At 50.5% G+C, this 22,276-nt stretch overlaps 1 protein-coding gene across 1 annotated transcript in view; it reads left to right on the top strand.

Annotated features, from left to right (window-relative positions):
* Positions 1-998, top strand: part of slc2a15b (solute carrier family 2 member 15b) — a 179,183-nt gene extending 178,185 nt beyond the window's left edge. Inside the window, exon 12 of the mRNA XM_072479744.1 lies at positions 707-998. Within this exon, the coding sequence (XP_072335845.1) occupies positions 707-949 (243 nt within the window). The 3' untranslated portion in view covers positions 950-998. The remainder of the gene's footprint in view (positions 1-706) is intronic.
* Positions 999-22,276: the final 21,278 nt, after the last annotated feature.

Below are 22,276 nucleotides of genomic sequence, written 5' to 3'. Positions count from 1 at the left end.
GCCCTCTGACAGTGCAGCACTGCCTCAGTGCTGACCCTCTGACAGTGCAGCACTCCCTCAGTACTGACCCTCTGACAGTGCGGCACTCCCTCAGTACTGACCCTCTGACAGTGCAGCACTCCCTCAGGACTGACCCTCTGACAGTGCAGCACTCCCTCAGTACTGACCCTCTGACAGTGCAGCTCTCCCTCAGTACTGACCCTCTGACAGTGCGGCACTCCCTCAGTACTGACCCTCTGACAGTGCAGCACCCGCTCAGTGCTGGCCCTCTGACAGTGCGGCACTCCTTCAGTACTGACCCTCTGACAGTGCGGCACTCCCTCAGCACTGACCCTCTGACAGTGCAGCACTCCCTCAGTACTGACCCTCTGACAGTGCGGCACTCCCTCAGCACTGACCCTCTGACAGTGCGGCACTCCCTCAGCACTGACCCTCTGACAGTGCAGCGCCCCCTCAGGGCTGGCATTGTGTATCGCAGCCTGGCGTATTGGTTAAAGTCCTCGAGCTGCGTTTGAACCCACAATTTTCGGACTTGTCGGCAAGAGATTCTTTCGACATTCTTACGTAGCTGCTCCTTGGCCCTCTGATATTCCAGCTGGGAGATTTCCGGGGTAGAATGGGGCAGGAGCCATTACAAATGGCCCTATCGTATCCTGTCACCTGGAATGAGCTGGTAATTTGTGAAGTGCATTTTCTGTCTTTGCAGATGTCTGCTGGAGCTTACTGTTACCTGGTCTTTTGTGGGATATGTTGGATTGTCGCCATCTACGCTTATGTTGTGATCCCGGAGACCAAAAACAAAACATTTATGGAGATCAGTCAGATGTTTTCCTTCAGGAATGCAGCGAAGTACCGTGTATCACTCGATGAGCTTCAGCTGAAGAAGTTTAAAGGATACGGGACTTTAGAAAATAGTGCTACACATTTTGAAAGTTCTAAATTTTTCTAGGAAACTCATTTTATGGATGAATAAAGTGGAGGAGGATTGGACGGACGAAGTGATGCTTTCTTTTGTCTGATGTTCAAGTTATTAATAATGGATCCAGCATCCCACAGTTCAACAAGATCTTTGCCCCGGTTGAATTTACCCACCATCGGGACATCTCCAAGACCAACTCACGACCCAAAAACCATGGCGATCCACATCTCCCTCCACCATCCCTCCATCCCACATCCCTCCCCATCTACAGCTTTTTAAAAACCACACACATCACCAAACCACTGCCCCTTGGCTCCCTTTGACATTGGGGCCAGGATTGTCCGGCGCCACCTGCGAGTCACGGGATTCGCGATTGCCCGCTGAATCCCACCAAAAATCCGGATTCGCGCCAGCCCGGCCCGCTGGCCATAATGGGTTTGCTGACATCTTCGAGGAGCTTCCCGCCTTGATCCAACAGGAACATGCAATAGTTCATTCAAGCTGTTGAGCATGGCATTTACTGGCAGGATGCCCAATTCACCTGCCAGCTGAGATGCTACAGCGCACCCGCACCCCCCCAGCCAAGAGTCCCACTGACGGAAAGTGGTGCAAGTCCTGAGGAAAGTGGACCTGGCAGCTTGCAGTCCGAAGGGTGGTAAGGGAGTAAATACCCTCCCAAATATATCCTCCAGGGTGCTGAGGTTTGTCTTTCATGGGAGGTGGGGGTCAGGGAGCTTGTGCTGGGCTGGAGGGGCCCAGATTGGCAGTCTTTCCTCGGAGGGTGCTCATTTAGCTGCTCTTCCCATCTGTACCCCTAAACCCTCTAAATAGTCACTCACTATATAAAAATGAAATTTCTCTCATAATAAAGTGAAAGTGTTCTCATCTGTACCTCTAAACCTATTAAACAGTCTGTCAGTGTCTCAGATATACACATTTCTCATACTAAAATGAAAGTGATCCCATCTGTACCTCTAAACCCTTTAAAACATCTGTCAGTATCTAAGTTTAAAGGTCTGTGAGATAAGGTAAAAGTAATCCCTTTGAAGTGGTGGAAGCCCCCAAAGTGGTTTTCACAGTCAATGTCTTTGTTCTTTAAAGTACAGAAGCTTGTAATTATGCCTAGAAGGCTGAAAGCTTTGAACACCATAGTTTACATTCAAATTCACACACCAGCGCCTCCTAAGAGCTTTTGGATTGACAGGTCGAGGCAGCTTCAAAGCTGGGAATAAGAATGTTTATTGATATAGCTCTGCAGGATCCATTAACTGAGGGAAACAGTTGTTTCTCTAATCACATTTTATTTTTACAAGGCTGTCTCTTTGTTCTCAAATGCTTCCTAAAAAGAGCAGCTGGTATTCCCGCTGACAAGAGCATTTAGTCACGGATCGGGATAATCGCACCTGGAGGCGCACTGTTGTGAGTTCATCTTGCAGAAAGCCAGCAATACCCACATCCCGTGAAATTTTTTTTTTTTTAAACCATTCCAGAGACCTGAGGCGCATAATCCAAGCTAACACCCCCTTAGGGTGCCATGGGAGTGAGTGCAGCACTGTCAGAGGTGCTGACTTTCCAATGAGTTGATGTCACCGTCGAACTGAGGGGCTGTCGACGACAAAACAATCACACAGCCACTGTTTTTGGAAAAGAACACGGGAATTATCTCTAGTGTCCTGGTTTATCCCTCAACAAGTATCACTACAACCAATTATCTACCAATGTGTCCAAACCTGTTGCCTGTATCATAGGAAAGGAAGTCCCGAGCCCCTTTCACCCCTGTATTCACTGACCCACAGTGACTCCTAGTCCAGAAACATCTCAATTTAAAATTTCTATGTTTGTTTTCAAATCCCTCCATGGCCTCGCTCCTCCCTGCCTCTGTAGCCTCCTCCAGCTCTACAACTCTCCAAGATATCTGTGCTCCTCCAATTCTGATCTCCTGCACATCCCAGATATCCATCGCTCCACCATTGGCGGCCCACTTCAGTTACCTGGGGCCCTAAGATCTGGAATTCCCTCTCTAAACCTCTCTACCTTTCTATATCCCTGATGTGGAGATGCCGGCGTTGGACTGGGGTGAGCACAGTACGAAGTCTTACAACACCAGGTTAAAGTCCAACAGGTTTGTTTCGATGTCACTAGCTTTCGGAGCGCTCCTCCTTCCTCAGGTGAATGAAGAGGTCTGTTCCAGAAACACATATATAGACAAATTCAAAGATGCCAAACAATGCTAGGAATGCGAGCATTAGCAGGTAGAACATAGAATATAGAACAATACAGCACAGTACAGGCCCTTCGGCCCACGATGTTGCACCGAAACAAAAGCCATCTAACCTACACTATGCCATTATCATCCATATGTTTATCCAATAAACTTTTAAATGCCCTCAATGTTGGCGAGTTCACTACTGTAGCAGGTAGGGCATTCCACGGCCTCACTACTCTTTGCGTAAAGAACCTACCTCTGACCTCTGTCCTATATCTATTACCCCTCCGTTTAAAGTTATGTCCCCTCGTGCCAGCCATATCCATCCGCGGGAGAAGGCTCTCACTGTCCACCCTATCCAACCCCCTGATCATTTTGTATGCCTCTATTAAGTCTCCTCTTAACCTTCTCTCCAACGAAAACAACCTCAAGTCCATCAGCCTTTCCTCATAAGATTTTCCCTCCATACCAGGCAACATCCTGGTAAATCTCCTCTGCACCCGCTCCAAAGCCTCCACGTCCTTCCTATAATGCGGTGACCAGAACTGTACGCAATACTCCAAATGCGGCCGTACCAGAGTTCTGTACAGCTGCAACATGACCTCCCGACTCCGGAACTCAATCCCTCTACCAATAAAGGCCAACACTCCATAGGCCTTCTTCACAACCCTATCAACCTGGGTGGCAACTTTCAGGGATCTATGTACATGGACACCTAGATCCCTCTGCTCATCCACACTTACAAGAACTTTACCATTAGCCAAATATTCCGCATTCCTGTTATTCCTTCCAAAGTGAATCACCTCACACTTCTCTACATTAAACTCCATTTGCCACCTCTCAGCCCAGCTCTGCAGCTTATCTATATCCCTCTGTAACCTGCTACATCCTTCCACACTATCGACAACACCACCGACTTTAGTATCGTCTGCAAATTTACTCACCCACCCTTCTGCGCCTTCCTCTAGGTCATTGATAAAAATGACAAACAGCAACGGCCCCAGAACAGATCCTTGTGGTACTCCACTTGTGACTGTACTCCATTCTGAACATTTCCCATCAACCACCACCCTCTGTCTTCTTTCAGCTAGCCAATTTCTGATCCACATCTCGAAATCACCCTCAATCCCCAGCCTCCGTATTTTTTGCAATAGCCTACCGTGGGGAACCTTATCAAACGCTTTGCTGAAATCCATATACACCACATCAATTGCTCTACCCTCGTCTACCTGTTCAGTCACCTACTCAAAGAACTCAATAAGGTTTGTGAGGCATGACCTACCCTTCACAAAGCCATGCTGACTATCCCTGATCATATTATTCCTATCTAGATGATTATAAATCTTGCTCTTATAATCCCCTCCAAGACTTTACCCACTACAGACGTGAGGCTCACCGGTCTATAGTTGCCGGGGTTGTCTCTGCTCCCCTTCTTGAACAAAAGGACCACATTTGCTGTCCTCCAGTCCTCTGGCACTATTCCTGTAGCCAATGATGACATAAAAATCAAAGCCAAAGGTCCAGCAATCTCTTCCCTGGCCTCCCAGAGAATCCGAGGATAAATCCCATCAGGTCCCAGGGACTTATCTATTTTCAGCCTGTTCAGAATTGCCAACACCTCTTCCCTACGTACCTCAATGCCATTTTATCTATTAGCCTGGGGCTCAGCATTCTCCTCCACAACATTATCTTTTTCCTGAGTGAATACTGACGAAAAATATTCATTTAGTATCTCGCCTATCTCTTCAGACGCCACACACAATTTCCCATCCCTGTCCTTGACTGGTCCTACTCTTTCCCTAGTCATTCGCTTATTCCTGACATACCTATAGAAAGCTTTTGGGTTTTCCTTGATCCTTCCTGCCAAATACTTCTCATGTCCTCGTCTTAGCTCTCTCTTTAGATCCTTCCTCGCTACCTTGTAACTATCCATCGCCCCAACCGAAACTTCACACTTCATCTTCACATAGGCCTCCTTCTTCCTCTTAACAAGTGATTCCACTTCCTTGGTAAACCACGGTTCCCTCGCTCGCCGCCTTCCTCCCTGTCTGACCGGTACATACTTATCAAGAACACGCAGTAGCTGATCCTTGAACAAGCCCCACTTATCCAGTGTGCCCAACACTTGCAGCCTACTTCTCCACCTTATCCCCCCCAAGTCACGTCTAATGGCATCATAATTGCCCTTCCCCCAGCTATAACTCTTGCCCTGCGGTGTATACTTATCCCTTTCCATCATTAACGTAAACGTCACCGAATTGTGGTCACTGTCCCCAAAGTGCTCTCCTACCTCCAAATCCAACACCTGGCCTGGTTCATTACCCAAAACCAAATCCAACGTGGCCTCGCCTCTTGTTGGCCTGTCAACATATTGTTTCAGGAAACCCTCCCGCACACACTGTACAAAAAACGACCCATCTATTGTACTCGAACTATATCTTTTCCAGTCAATATTTGGAAAGTTAAAGTCTCCCATAATAACTACCCTGTTACTTTCGCTCATATCCAGAATCATCTTCGCCATCCTTTCCTCTACATCCCTAGAACTATTAGGAGGCCTATAAAAAACTCCCAACAGGGTGACCTCTCCTTTCCTGTTTCTAACTTCAGTCCATACTACCTCGGAAGAAGAGTCCCCATCTAGCATCCTCTCCGCCACCGTAATACTGCTCTTGACTAGCAGCGCCACACCTCCCCCTCTTTTGCCTCCTTCTCTGAGCTTACTAAAACACCTAAACCCCGGAACCTGCAACATCCATTCCTTTACAGATCCAGAGATGGGGTAACCCCAGGTTAAAGAGGTGTGAATTGTACCAAGCCAGGACAGTTGGTAGGATTTCGCAGGCCAGATGGTGGGGGATGAATGTAATGCGACATGAATCCCAGGTCCCGGTTGAGGCCGCACTCATGTGTGCGGAACTTGGCTATAAGTTTCTGCTCGGCGATTCTGCGTTGTCGCGCGTCCTGAAGGCCGCCTTGGAGAACACTTACCCGGAGATCAGAGGCTGAATGCCCTTGACTGCTGAAGTGTTCCCCGACTGGAAGGGAACATTCCTGCCTGGTGATTGTTGCGCGATGTCTGTTCATTCGTTGTCGCAGCGTCTGCATGGTCTCGCCAATGTACCACGCTTCGGGACATCCTTTCCTGCAGCGTATGAGGTAGACAACGTTGGCCGAGTCGCACGAGTATGTACTGCGTACGTTTCTATATCCCGTTGGCATCATTTTTAGATGTTGTTCGGTCTCAAGTTTTATTTGACAATCATTCCTGTGACCCACCTCAACACATTTTACTGCATTGAATACACTCTGTGGATGCAAGTTGTCTGTTGAATGAAATCCAGAGGGTGTGAGTTCAGATTCCACTGTGAATTCAGTTTTCTAAATCTGGAAATAAAAAGTTGCCTCAGTAAGGGTGACCATGAAGCTGTTGGATTCACCCAACTGGTTCACTAATGTTCTTTCGGGAAGGCAATCTGCCGTCCTTACCCTGTCTGGCCGTACATGTGACTCAGTCCCTCACCAACACGGGTTTACTCTAAACTATCCTCTGAGGTGGTCAAAAAACCCATAGGGCCAACAAAGAATGGAGGGTAAATGCTGGTCTCTCCAGCAAAGCCCCCTTCCTGAGAACAAGTAGATCAAAGTACCATTAGTGATCACAAACAAAAAAAGTCTGCAATTAATTATACTAAACCTATCCAATTCACTTTCCTCCATTAAGGCGATGCCTTCAGACCTGCGTCTTTGGCCAAGCTTTTGGTTTGGCTTAAGTAGCCCAGTGTTAAAAATATTTTTACAGTCCTTAGTGTCTTCGGAAATTTAGCTGAAGGTGTTATGTAAATGCAAGTTGTTGTTGCTGATGGGCCAGGATCTAGAGCTCCCTGGTACGTGTCCTGATGTGGCCACGCCAAACTGTCCTCACCCAGGCCACTGGTTAGTGATCTGAAGTCAGCGAATGCTGATGAATATTTCTTTACTTTCTTGATCCCTGGATGAAGGAGTTGTCTTATGACGAAAAGTTGAACATGTTGGGCGTCTAATTTTTGGAGTTTAGAAGAATGACAGATGATCGTCCTGAGGAGAGTTGATCAGGAGGATGTTTCCCCTTGTAAGGGAGCCTAGGACCAGAGGACACAGTTTGAAAGTTATGGATCTCCCATTTAAGATTGACATGAGGAATATTTTTCTCTCAAGAGGGTCATTAGTCGGTGGAATTCTTTTCCCAGAGTGTAGTGGAGACGGGGGTCGCTGAGTTTATTTAAGACTGAGTTAGATGGATCTTTGACAGATAAAGAAGTCAAGGGTCAAAGGGAACCTATAGCAAAATGGAGTTGAGACATAATCAGATCAGCCCCCATTTTATCAAGTGGTGGAATGGACCACCCTGCTCCTAATTCTTGGCCCGAACTTTCCGTCCGTTCACACCAGTGGGATTTTCTGGCCCTGGCGATGGCGTACCCTGCCACAGGTCTCCTGACGGCGAGGGGTGCATCCAACGGGAAAGATCCCACCTCCGGCCAATGGCCCACCTCCGGCCAATGGCTGTCCGCCTCCCGCCACCTTGTTTAGCGGCAGGTTGCTGGGTAAATCCCGCTCCTTGTGTTTTCTTGTTGATTCTGCGGGAAACACCCGAGGTGCCAGTGAGGAGGAGTGAAGTCGGGAGACGATCGTGCAGAGGGGAGAAAATGAAAAGGACTGAGTAATGTCACATTACCCGTGAACAATGAGCATCAGACATGGCTGTGCAGCCTTGGCGGTCTTGGAAGCTGCGGACACGGTTTGTGATCAGTTTGAGCCAGTGGTGTTTTAGCCGGGGCTGCAGCGTCCTCTGCTCCGAGCTCAGGTTTGTGTGCTGTGTCCTATTATATGGGCAGTTGAGTTTAATGGGGATTGAAAGTGAAACTCCATTTAAAGACTATTTTATTTTATTTTTGCTAAGCTATGAGTATATTTATACAGTAAATTAAAAAAATGAATCACAGACACTCTCGGTTCTCCCAAACCACTCATGTTGTCAGACCTTGTGTTGTCTTCATTTGTATCACCTTAATTTAGTGTTAATTATGTTCCTCATTTGCAGAGAACAAGCATTAGCAGCCCACCGAGGGAATTAGCAGCACATGGAACTTATACCCAGAGACAGCCAGGCCCATTAGTAAACAAACAGCAAGGGGAGCGAAAGAAGCAGAAATAACATTAAACAGGTATTTTGGAGCAAGATAATCACATTGTACAACACATTGGCTTCTGGGTAGGATGTGGAGGCTGGTCTAGCCCCTGTTCCCTCCCCCCTCCCCCTTCCCCCCCAGGCAAATCATCCATCTGTGATGTGTGCCTTGCTGCTAAAGAGAGTGCAGATGAGCAAGGGGATGGATAAATGCTGCCAGGGAGCTTTCCTTATTCCATGCTTTGCTGGATAAAGCTGACTGGGCAGATTACATATCACTGGATACCACTTAAACCTCAAAATAAATTATGGTTTTTTTTTTAGAAAGAAACAAGCAGCGTATCAGGTCACAACATGGGTTGAAATTCAAATACATTTCACTCCCAATTGTCAATTGCCCTTCCAGAATACACGAGCAGAAGTGGAAAGGCGAAAAATGTTGGTGTAAACTGAATTGGTCCTTTTCACAACACCGGCCATTTTTATACGGCCATTGCTAGGACAGCAAAATGTCCCAAGGTGCTTCACAGGAGTGATAATCAGAGAGTTTGACACCGTAAGGAGGCACGAGGACAGGAGGCCAAAAGCTTGGTGAGAAAGGTCGGTTTTAAGGAATGTCTTCAATGAGGACAGCGGTGCGGGAAGAGAATTTCAGAGCTCCAGACCCTAGCTGACACGGCCGCCAATGGTGGCAAGATTAAAATTGGGGATGCCAAGAATTGGAGGCACGGAGAAATTCCAGAGGGTTGTGGGGCTGGAAGAGATTATGGAGGGGGGGGGGGGGTGCGAAACCATGGAGGGATTTGAAAATAGGGATGAGAATTCTAAAATCCAGCCTTTAACTGGATCAGGAGCCAGTTGGTGAGTGAGCAAAGTGATCGTGGGTGAACACCACTTACTGGGGGTTAGGATACTGGCAGCAGAGATTTTAAACAGCATGTTCTGGGTTTTTGTGTCACTGGGGACTGACTGTAAAGGGGAACTGCTTTACACACAAGTCATTGTGGCAGATGTGCTGTAACTCAGTCACCTGCTCTATTCTCAGCCCTTAACGACCAAACTCCTCTCTCTGTCTCCTGCTCTGCTTTCTCTCATTCTTGCCTTACCAGCTCCTGTTGATCTATATCCACCTGTCAGTGTTACATCCGCCTCTGTCCAGGCGACAGCGCATGGAGCTGTCAGTGTGCTTTAGACTCAGTTGTCACTCTTGTGTGTTGATCATGTTGAGCTGGAAATACATCGGCACCGATATTGGATCAGTGCAGCACTGAGGCTAACTGTGCTTCCCGGGCAGTACTGAGGGAGTGCTGCTTTGTCAAAGGTGCGGTCTCTCCGCTGAGGCGGAAGCTCCATCTGTCTGCCAAGGGAAAAGAAAGACTTGCATTTCTATAGCACCTTTCACAACCTCAGGATGACCAAAAGCATTTTACAGCTAACGGAGTACTTCTTGAAGCATTGTCATTGTTGTAATGTCGGAAAGACGCAGCCAATTTGTGCACAGCAAGATCCCACACAGGTGATGATCAGATTTTGTGATTTTCGTTGAGGGGTAAGTATCTCTCGGGGTGAACTCCATTGCTGCTCAAATAGTGACAGTGGGATCGTTTACTTACGCTTGAGATGGTAGAACACATCTGTGTTCCAAATATAGCCCCTCCGACAGAGCTGCACCCCCTCAGCCATGCACTTGGTATGTGAGCCTGGATAATGGGCTCAGGATTCAGGAGTGGGGTGGTGAACTGAGGCAAAACTGTTCCCCACTGAGACACGGCAGATAACAACAGCTTGCAATGTCACTGTAACAAGAAACGGTGAGCCCTTCTCCCTGTTCTCCCAGTCAATTTGTACCCCCCCCCCCAACCTTCGTCAATAAAACAGATTAACCGGCCAGTCATTTCAGTTGCTGTGTGTGGGATCCTGCTGTGCACATCTTGCTCTGCTCGCTGACAGAATGGCAACTAGATTTCAATGATTATGAAGTTCTGAGGATGTGGCTGGCTTCTGTAAAAATGCATGTTCTTCCTTCCTGACTGTGATGTCCTCTAAGGAGAATAAAGTACAACACCATAAACACGAATGTTGACACCTTGAGCACAAGGCATTGGTGAGACGGTGTAATGCTGGTTGGATGCTAGGCGCTGCCTCTGGCACATGTGACACAGAGTTTACAACGGGCCATGTGGAAAATATAAAAACTGACAGGGGGTTTCTTTACAGCTGAATCAGAACAGACTTATCACCTTCAGCAGAGAAGACAAGGGAGGAATAATTATAATTTCTGTATCAAGGGATTTGGGGAGTCGGTTGGAAGATACAGTTGAAGTCAAATATCAGCCATTGTCATACTGAATGAGGGGCCGAATGGCCTACTCCTGGTATTTTTTTTTGGGGGGGGGGGAGAGGAGGACGGAGCGTGTAGATGGAGTCCTCGCTCCCAGGGTGAAAATGGCCTCCTGCTGTCAAAGTCTGTCCTGGATCCCTGTTTGAAGTCTGGAAAGTGATGGACAAAGAAAGATTCTCTGGTGCATCGAGTCGCTCCCTCACAACTGTGACACTTTCTGCGGCACCGTGAAGGCATTGCCCGACTGAGATTGTGCTGTCCTGGTAGAGGGAAGAAAGTAGGTGAAAAACCTCAGCCAACCGAGGAGAGACACGTCCTCCTGGACCTTCAACGTGATCGAGCCTGGTCCAGAGATTACCCTGGCCCTGGTTAACATCACCTGGGATTCCCCTGATGATCACCCCAGCCAAAAACTGATCCCGCTCTCCTCAAAGGAATTCGGCATTAACCGCCTGTTCCACAAATTCACTAATCACTAAGAGAAACGTGTCACCTCCTGATATCTAAACTTGACATGGCCCTGTTCCTCCAGAACCTTCTCACATCAATAACTACCTCATATAAACACAACTCAGTTCCTTCATCATCATAAGGGCCTAGGTCTGCATTTTTCTAAAGTATAGACACCCTGGTCTTTGAGTTTATCTGAATGTTTTAGTGAGGATCTGTGCCCCAGAGCTTGCTTGTTATTTCATTTCCTGGATGGTCCTGACTTGGTCAGTTCAGCGTGATCGGTTCTACTATCTCTACCTGGTAATGCAGGAGGATTTCAGAGTTACAGACGGACTTTTCCACGCAATGTTCTGCACCTTCCTCCCCCTGTGGAATCTCCGATCGGCCCATTGGGAGGGTTTTTTCCACTCCGGACCAGAGGGCGCAGTGGCAGAATAAGGGGGTGCTCATTTAAGATGGGTTTGAGGAAGAATCTCTCAGAGTGGCGAATCTTCGGAATTCTTTAACCGAGGAAGCGGTGGAGACCGAGTCCTTGAATATTTACCAGGCTGAGATCGATAGCTTATTATTCAGTGGGGGAGTTACGGGTTAGAGAGAGAAGGCAGGAAAGTGGACTGGGTGAGTGTCACACCAGCCATGATCTTATTAAATAGCAGGCTCGAAGGGCTGACTGGACTCCACCTGTTTTTTGATGGTATTATTGGTGTGGGGAGAGTACCATTGTCACACTCACCGGCCGGGTATTGTCCTGTTTGAATATCGGAATCTATGACGTGTTTTGACACCTTCCGCTTCCATACCATTTCCTCATGAGCAAAAAATCATGGACAAAACATTCCGGCTCCTCCCTCTGGTGGTATTTTTCCTGCCAAAGTCAACAGAGTTTTCAACGGCTCCCCCATTTTACCTCCCCTCCACCATGGGACCGTTAAACTCTGTGTCAAGGTTATGTTGGAGCACAGTGGCAGCCGTGTGGACCATCTACAAGATTCCCTGCAGGGACTCACCGAGGCTCCTTCGACAGCACCTTCCAAACCCACGACCTCTACCATCGAGAAGGGTAAGAGCAGCAGGTACCTGGGAACCCCACCGCCTGGAGGTTCCCCTCCAAGTCACTCACCATCCTGACTTGGAAATATATCCGCCGTTACTTCACTGTCACTGTCGCTGGGGCAACATCCTGGAACTCCCTCCCTAACAGCACAGTGGGTGTACCTACACCACATGGACTGCAGCCATTCAAGAAGGCAGCTCACCATCAGGATAATTAGGGGTGAGCAACAAATGCTGGCCTAACCTGCGAGGTTCACATCCGAGAATGAATTAAAAAACAACTAAAAGACAAAGTAATATGAGGTAAGAAGGAGGAGGGGATGTGACCGATTAGACATTTTATAACTTCTGGCAGTTAGGTTCAGATCCAATTCAGACCCATGGACTGAGCGATGGTAAGTTCATTATGTGTCGGTGCTCCACAGCAAAGTGAAGCTACAATCTACCTGTGAGTGATCGGAATCAAACTACCATCCATTCAGCACGAAATCGCAATGTCACTCAGACAGACTGCTGAATCCGGGATGGTAAACTGTCACAGCAGGGTGTTAGAGAATAAAAGCACATTAACCAGGCTGCGCAAAGAAAGACTTACTCTATAGCTGGCCATGCTACGCCTCACCTGGGAGTGCTTAAGACTTCTCTGCCTGAAGTGCAAAATGTTCCAATCCCTTTCACAGACACAATTCAGGGGCAGCACGGTGGCACAGTGGTTTCCACTGCTGCCTCACAGCGCCTGGGATCAATTATGACCACGGGTGACTGTGGAGTCTGCACCTTCTCCCCGTGTGTGCGTGGGTTTCCTCCGGGTACTCCAGCTTCCACCCACAGTCCAAAACTGTGCAGGTTAGGTGGATTGGCCAAGATAAATTAGCCAAAGGTTAGGTGGAGTTCCAGGGTTACAAGGATAGGGAGAGGGATTGGGTCTAGGTGGGGTGGTCTTTCGGAGGGTCAGTGCAGACTCGATGGGCCAAATGGCTTCCTTCTATACTGTAGGGATTCTACAATTCACCTTCATTCTCTTAAAACAAAAGCATGGAAATTATACTGAATCCATTATGTACGCTCCACGATATTGTACACTGTCCTCTATCATGGACTCCGCTCACCCATTTAATCAGCTCGAGATTACACCCCTAAAACCAAAATAGCTGCAACCCAAGATCACCACATCTGTCCCCCTGGATCACTGTATCTGTCCCCCTGGATCACTGTATCTTTCCCCCTGGATCACTGTACCTGTCCCCCTGGATCACTGTATCTGTCCCCCTGGATCACTGTATCTGTCCCCCTGGATCGCTGTATCTGTCCCCATGGATCACTGTATCTGTCTCCCTGGATCACTGTATCTGTCCCCCTGGATCACTGTATCTATTCCCTGGATCACTGTATCTGTCCCCCTGGGTCACTGCATCTGTCCCCCTCAATCACTGTATCTGTCCCCCTGGATCGCTGTATCTGTCCCCATGGATCACTGTATCTGTCCCCCTGGATCACTGTATCTGTCCCCCTGGATCGCTGTATCTGTCCCCATGGATCACTGTATCTGTCCCCCTGGATCACTGTATCTGTCCCCCTGGATCACTGTATCTGTCCCCCTGGATCACAGGATCTGTCCCCCTGGATCACTGTATATGTCGCTCTGGATCACTGTATCTGTCCCCCTAGATCACTGTATCTGTCCCCCTGGATCTCTGTATCTGTCCCCCTGGATCACTGTATCTGTCTCCCTAGATCGCTGTATCTGTCCGCCTGGATCACTGTATGTGTCCCCCTGGATCACTGTATCTGTCCCCCTGGATCACTGTATCTGTCCCCCTGGATCCCTGGATCTGTCCCCCTGGATCACTGTATCTGTCTCACTGGATCACTGTATCTGTCCCCGTGGATCACTGTATCTGTCCCCCTGGATCACTGTATCGGTCTCCCTGGATCACTGTATCTGTCCCCCTGGATCACTGTATCTGTCCCCCTGGATCACTGTATCTGTCCCTCTGGATCACTGTGTCTGTCTCCCTGCATCACTGTATCTGTCCCCCTGGATCACTGTATCTGTCCCGCTGGATCCCTGGATCTGTCCCCCTGGATCCCTGGATCTGCCTCCCTGGATCACTGTATCTGTCCCCCTGGATCACTGTATCTGACCCCCTGGATCCCTGTATCTGTCCCCCTGGATCATTGTATCTGTCCCCCCTGGATCACTGTATCTGTCCCCCTGGATCTCTGTATCTGTCCCCTGGATCTCTGTATTTGTCCCCCTGGGTCACTGTATCTGTCCCCCTGGATCACTGTATCTGTCCCCTGGATCTCTGTATCTGTCCCCCTGGATCACTATCTGTCCCCCTGGATCACTGGATCTGTCCCCCTGGATCTCTGTATTTGTCCCCCTGGATCACTGCATCTGTCCCCCTCAATCACTGTATCTGTCCCCCTGGATCTCTGTATTTGTCCCCCTGGGTCACTGTATCTGTCCCCCTGGATCACTGTATCTGTCCCCCTGGATCGCTGTATCTGTCCCCATGGATCACTGTATCTGTCTCCCTGGATCACTGTATCTGTCCCCCTGGATCACTGTATCTATTCCCTGGATCACTGTATCTGTCCCCCTGGGTCACTGCATCTGTCCCCCTCAATCACTGTATCTGTCCCCCTGGATCGCTGTATCTGTCCCCATGGATCACTGTATCTGTCCCCCTGGATCACTGTATCTGTCCCCCTGGATCGCTGTATCTGTCCCCATGGATCACTGTATCTGTCCCCCTGGATCACTGTATCTGTCCCCCTGGATCACTGTATCTGTCCCCCTGGATCACTGTATCTGTCCCCCTGGATCACAGGATCTGTCCCCCTGGATCACTGTATATGTCGCTCTGGATCACTGTATCTGTCCCCCTAGATCACTGTATCTGTCCCCCTGGATCTCTGTATCTGTCCCCCTGGATCACTGTATCTGTCTCCCTAGATCGCTGTATCTGTCCGCCTGGATCACTGTATGTGTCCCCCTGGATCACTGTATCTGTCCCCCTGGATCACTGTATCTGTCCCCCTGGATCCCTGGATCTGTCCCCCTGGATCACTGTATCTGTCTCACTGGATCACTGTATCTGTCCCCGTGGATCACTGTATCTGTCCCCCTGGATCACTGTATCGGTCTCCCTGGATCACTGTATCTGTCCCCCTGGATCACTGTATCTGTCCCCCTGGATCACTGTATCTGTCCCTCTGGATCACTGTGTCTGTCTCCCTGCATCACTGTATCTGTCCCCCTGGATCACTGTATCTGTCCCGCTGGATACCTGGATCTGTCCCCCTGGATCCCTGGATCTGCCTCCCTGGATCACTGTATCTGTCCCCCTGGATCACTGTATCTGACCCCCTGGATCCCTGTATCTGTCCCCCTGGATCATTGTATCTGTCCCCCCTGGATCACTGTATCTGTCCCCCTGGATCTCTGTATCTGTCCCCTGGATCTCTGTATTTGTCCCCCTGGGTCACTGTATCTGTCCCCCTGGATCACTGTATCTGTCCCCTGGATCTCTGTATCTGTCCCCCTGGATCACTATCTGTCCCCCTGGATCACTGGATCTGTCCCCCTGGATCTCTGTATTTGTCCCCCTGGATCACTGTATCTGTCCCCCTGGATCACTGTATCTGTTCCCCTGGATCACTGTGTCTCTCCCCCAATCACTGCATCTGTCCCCCTGGATCTCTGTATCTGTCCCCCTGGATCACTGTATCTGCCTCCCTGGATCACTGTATCTTTCCCCCAATCACTGTATCTGTCTCCCTGGATCACTGTATTGTCCCCCTGGATCACTGTATCTGTCCCCCTGGATCACTGTATCTGTCCCCCTGGATCACTGTATCTGTCCCTCTGGATCACTGGATCTGTCCCACTGGATCACTGTATCTGTCCCCCAATCACTGTATCTGTCCCCCTGGATCACTGTATCTGTCCCCCTGGATCACTGTATCTGCCCCCTGGATCACTGTATCTGCCCCCCTGGATCACTGCATCTTTCCCCCTGGATCACTGTATCTGTCCCCCTGGATCACTGGATCTGTCCCCCTGGATCTCTGCATCTGTCCCCCTGGATCACAGGATCTGTCCCCCTGGATCACTGCATCTGTCCCCCTGGATCACTGCATCAGTCCCCCGGGATCACTGTATCTGTCCCCCTGGATCACTGGATCTGTCCCCCTGGATCTCTGTATCTGTCCCCCTGGATCACTGTATCTGTCCCCCAATCACTGCATCTGCCCCCCGGGATCACTGTATCTGTCCCCCTGGATCACTGGATCTGTCCCCCTGGATCTCTGTATCTGTCCCCCTGGATCACTGTATCTGTCCCCCTGGATCACTGCATCTTTCCCCCTGGATCACTGCATCAGTCCCACGGGATCTCTGTATCTGTCCCCCTGGATCACTGTATCTGTCCCCCTGGATCACTGGATCTGTCCCCCTGGATCTCTGTATCTGTCCCCCTGGATCACTGTATCTGTCCCCCTGGATCACTGTATCTGTCCCCCTGGATCACTGGATCTGTCCCCCTGGATCTCTGTATCTGTCCCCCTGGATCACTGTATCTGTACCCCTGGATCACTGTATCTGTCCCCCTGGATCACTGCATCTGTCCCCCTGGATCACTGGATCTGTCCCCCTGGAGCTCTGTATCTGTCCCCCTGGATCACTGTATCTGTCCCCCAATCACTGCATCTGTCCCCCGGGATCACTGTATCTGTCCCCCTGGATCACTGGATCTGTCCCCCTGGATCTCTGTATCTGTCCCCCTGGATCACTGTATCTGTCCCCCTGGATCACTGCATCTGTCCCCCTGGATCACTGCATCAGTCCCACGGGATCTCTGTATCTGTCCCCCTGGATCACTGTATCTGTCCCCCTGGATCACTGTATCTGTCCCCCTGGATCACTGTATCTGTCCCCCTGGATCACTGTATCTGTCCCCCTGCATCACTGTATCTGTCCCCCTGGATCACTGTATCTGTCCCCCTGGATCACTGCATCTGTCCCCCTGGATCACTGCATCAGTCCCACGGGATCTCTGTATCTGTCCCCTGGATCACTGTATCTGTCCCCCTGGATCACTGTATCTGTCCCCCTGGATCACTGTATCTGTCCCGCTGGATAACTGTATCTGTCCCCCTGGATCACTGTATCTGTCCCCCTGGATCACTGCATCTGTCCCCCTGGATCACTGCATCAGTCCCACGGGATCTCTGTATCTGTCCCCCTGGAACACTGTATCTGTCCCCCTGGATCACTGGACCTGTTCCCCTGGATCACTGTATCTGTCCCCTGGATCTCTGTATCTGTTCCCTGGATCACTGTATCTGTCCCCCTGGGTCACTGCATCTGTCCCCCTGGATCACTGCATCTGTCCCTCTGAATCACTGTATCTGTCCCCCTGGATCACTGTATCTGTCCCCCTGGGTCACTGCATCTGTCCCCCTGGATCACTGCATCTGTCCCTCTGAATCACTGTATCTGTCCCCCTGGATCACTGTATCTGTCCCCCTGGATCACTGTATCTATCCCCCTGGATCACTGTATCTGTCCCCCTGGATCACTGTATCTGTCCACCTGGATCACTGTATCTGTCCCCCTGGATCACTGTATCTGTCCCCCTGGATCACTGTATCTGTCCCCCTGGATCACTGTATCTGTCCCCCTGGATCACTGTATCTGTCCCCCTGGATCTCTGTATCTGTCCACCTGGATCACTGTATCTGTCCCCCTGGATCTCTGTATCTGTCCCCCTGGATCACTGTATCTGTCCACCTGGATCACTGTATCTGCCCCCCTGGATCACTGTATCTGTCCCCCTGGATCACTGTATCTGTCCCCCTGGATCATTGTATCTGTCCCCCTGGATCATTGTATCTGTCCCCCTGGATCATTGTATCTGTCCCCCTGGATCATTGTATCTGTCCCCATGGATCACTGTATCTGTCCCCCTGGATCATTGTATCTGTCCCCCTGGATCACTGTATCTGTCCCCCTGGGTCTCTGTATCTGTCCCCTGGATCTCCGTATCTGTCCCCCTGGATCTCTGTATCTGTCCCCTGGATCACTGTATCTGTCCCCCTGGATCTCTGTATCTGTCCCCCTGGATCACTGTATCTGTCCCCCTGGATCATTGTATCTGTCCCCCTGGATCTCTGTATCTGTCCCCCTGGATCTCTGTATCTGTCCCCCTGGATCTCTGTATCTGTCCCCCTGGATCACTGTATCTGTCCCCCTGGATCATTGTATCGGTCCCCCTGGATCACTGTATCTGTCCCCCAATCACTGTATCTGTCCCCTGGATCACTGTATCTGTCCCCCAATCACTGTATCTGTCCCCCTGGATCACTGTATCCGTCTCCATGGATCACTGTATCCGTCCCCCTGGATCACTGTATCTGACCCCCTGGATCCCTGTATCTGTCCCGCTGGATCATTGTATCTGTCCCCCCTGAATCACTGTATCTGTCCCCCTGGATCTCTGTATCTGTCCCCTGGATCTCTGTATTTGTCCCCCTGGGTCACTGTATCTGTCCCCCTGGATCACTGTATCTGTCCCCCAATCACTGTATCTGTCCCCTGGATCACTGTATCTGTCCCCCAATCACTGTACCTGTCCCCCTGGATCACTGTATCCGTCTCCCTGGATCACTGTATCTGTCCCCCTGGATCACTGTATCTGACCCCCTGGATCCCTGGATCTGTCCCGCTGGATCATTGTGCCTGTCCCCCTGGATCACTGTATTTGTCCCCCTGAATCACTGTATCTGTCCCCCTGGATCACTGTATCTGTCCCCCAATCACTGTATCTGTCCCCCTGGATCACTGTATCCGTCTCCCTGGATCACTGTATCTGTCCCCCTGGATCACTGTATCTGTCCCCCTGGATCACTGTATCTGTCCCCCTGGATCACTGTATCTGTCCCCCAATCACTGCATCTGTCCCCCTGGATCACTGTATCTGTCCCCCTGGATCACTGTATCTGTCCTCCTGGATCACTGCATCAGTCCCACGGGATCTCTGTATCTGTCCCCCTGGATCACTGTATCTGTCCCCCTGGATCACTGGATCTGTCCCCCTGGATCTCTGTATCTGTCCCCCTGGATCACTGTATCTGTCCCCCTGGATCACTGTATCTGTCCCCCTGGATCACTGGATCTGTCCCCCTGGATCTCTGTATCTGTCCCCCTGGATCACTGTATCTGTACCCCTGGATCACTGTATCTGTCCCCCTGGATCACTGCATCTGTCCCCCTGGATCACTGGATCTGTCCCCCTGGAGCTCTGTATCTGTCCCCCTGGATCACTGTATCTGTCCCCCAATCACTGCATCTGTCCCCCGGGATCACTGTATCTGTCCCCCTGGATCACTGGATCTGTCCCCCTGGATCTCTGTATCTGTCCCCCTGGATCACTGTATCTGTCCCCCTGGATCACTGCATCTGTCCCCCTGGATCACTGCATCAGTCCCACGGGATCTCTGTATCTGTCCCCCTGGATCACTGTATCTGTCCCCCTGGATCACTGTATCTGTCCCCCTGGATCACTGTATCTGTCCCCCTGGATCACTGTATCTGTCCCCCTGGATCACTGCATCTGTCCCCCTGGATCACTGCATCAGTCCCACGGGATCTCTGTATCTGTCCCCTGGATCACTGTATCTGTCCCCCTGGATCACTGTATCTGTCCCCCTGGATCACTGTATCTGTCCCCCTGGATCACTGTATCTGTCCCCCTGGATCACTGTATCTGTCCCCCTGGATCACTGCATCTGCCCCCCTGGATCACTGCATCAGTCCCACGGGATCTCTGTATCTGTCCCCCTGGAACACTGTATCTGTTCCCCTGGATCACTGGACCTGTTCCCCTGGATCACTGTATCTGTCCCCTGGATCTCTGTATCTGTTCCCTGGATCACTGTATCTGTCCCCCTGGGTCACTGCATCTGTCCCCCTGGATCACTGCATCTGTCCCTCTGAATCACTGTATCTGTCCCCCTGGATCACTGTATCTGTCCCCCTGGGTCACTGCATCTGTCCCCCTGGATCACTGCATCTGTCCCTCTGAATCACTGTATCTGTCCCCCTGGATCACTGTATCTGTCCCCCTGGATCACTGTATCTATCCCCCTGGATCACTGTATCTGTCCCCCTGGATCACTGTATCTGTCCACCTGGATCACTGTATCTGTCCCCCTGGATCACTGTATCTGTCCCCCTGGATCACTGTATCTGTCCACCTGGATCACTGTATCTGTCCCCCTGGATCACTGTATCTGTCCCCCTGGATCTCTGTATCTGTCCACCTAGATCACTGTATCTGTCCCCCTGGATCTCTGTATCTGTCCCCCTGGATCACTGTATCTGTCCACCTGGATCACTGTATCTGCCCCCCTGGATCACTGTATCTGTCCCCCTGGATCACTGTATCTGTCCCCCTGGATCATTGTATCTGTCCCCCTGGATCATTGTATCTGTCCCCCTGGATCACTGTATCTGTCCCCCTGGATCATTGTATCTGTCCCCCTGGATCACTGTATCTGTCCCCCTGGGTCACTGCATCTGTCCCCCTGGATCACTGTATCTGTCCCCCTGGATCACTGTATCTGTCCCCCTGGATCATTGTATCTGTCTCCCTGGATCATTGTATCTGTCCCCATGGATCACTGTATCTGTCCCCCTGGATCATTGTATCTGTCCCCCTGGATCACTGTATCTGTCCCCCTGGGTCTCTGTATCTGTTCCCTGGATCTCTGTATCTGTCCCCCTGGATCTCTGTATCTGTGCCCTGGATCACTGTATCTGTCCCCCTGGATCTCTGTATCTGTCCCCCTGGATCACTGTATCTGTCCCCCTGGATCATTGTATCTGTCCCCCTGGATCTCTGTATCTGTCCCCCTGGATCTCTGTATCTGTCCCCCTGGATCACTGTATCTGTCCCCCTGGATCACTGTATCTGTCCCCCTGGATCATTGTATCGGTCCCCCTGGATCACTGTATCTGTCCCCCAATCACTGTATCTGTCCCCTGGATCACTGTATCTGTCCCCCAATCACTGCATCTGTCCCCCTGGATCACTGTATCTGTCCCCCTGGATCACTGTATCTGTCCCCCTGGATCACTGTATCTGTCCCCCAATCACTGTATCTGCCCCCCTGGATCACTGTATCTGTCCCCCTGGATCACTGTATCTGTCCCCCAATCACTGTATCTGTCCCCCAATCACTGTATCTGTCCCCCTGGATCTCTGTATCTGTTCCCTGGATCACTGTATCTGCCCCCCTGGATCACTGTATCTGTCCCCCTGGATCACTGGATCTGTCCCCCTGGATCACTGTATCTGTCCCCCTGGATCTCTGTATCTGTTCCCTGGATCACTGTATCTGTCCCCCTGGATCACTGTATCTGTCCCCCTGGATCACTGGATCTGTCACCCTGGATCACTGGATCTGTCCCCCTGGATCACTGTATCTGTCCCCCTGGATCACTGGATCTGTCCCCCTGGATCTCTGTATTTGTCCCCCTGGATCACTGTATCTGTCCCCCTGGATCACTGTATCTGTTCCCCTGGATCACTGTGTCTCTCCCCCAATCACTGCATCTGTCCCCCTGGATCTCTGTATCTGTCCCCCTGGATCACTGTATCTGCCTCCCTGGATCACTGTATCTTTCCCCCAATCACTGTATCTGTCTCCCTGGATCACTGTATTGTCCCCCTGGATCACTGTATCTGTCCCCCTGGATCACTGTATCTGTCCCCCTGGATCACTGTATCTGTCCCTCTGGATCACTGGATCTGTCCCACTGGATCACTGTATCTGTCCCCCAATCACTGTATCTGTCCCCCTGGATCACTGTATCTGTCCCCCTGGATCACTGTATCTGCCCCCTGGATCACTGTATCTGCCCCCCTGGATCACTGCATCTTTCCCCCTGGATCACTGTATCTGTCCCCCTGGATCACTGGATCTGTCCCCCTGGATCTCTGCATCTGTCCCCCTGGATCACAGGATCTGTCCCCCTGGATCACTGCATCTGTCCCCCTGGATCACTGCATCAGTCCCCCGGGATCACTGTATCTGTCCCCCTGGATCACTGGATCTGTCCCC

Source organism: Scyliorhinus torazame, chromosome 16 (assembly GCF_047496885.1).
Source record: "Scyliorhinus torazame isolate Kashiwa2021f chromosome 16, sScyTor2.1, whole genome shotgun sequence".
Classification (NCBI taxonomy): Eukaryota; Metazoa; Chordata; class Chondrichthyes; order Carcharhiniformes; family Scyliorhinidae; genus Scyliorhinus; species Scyliorhinus torazame.
This window is presented reverse-complemented; position numbering and strand designations above follow the sequence as displayed.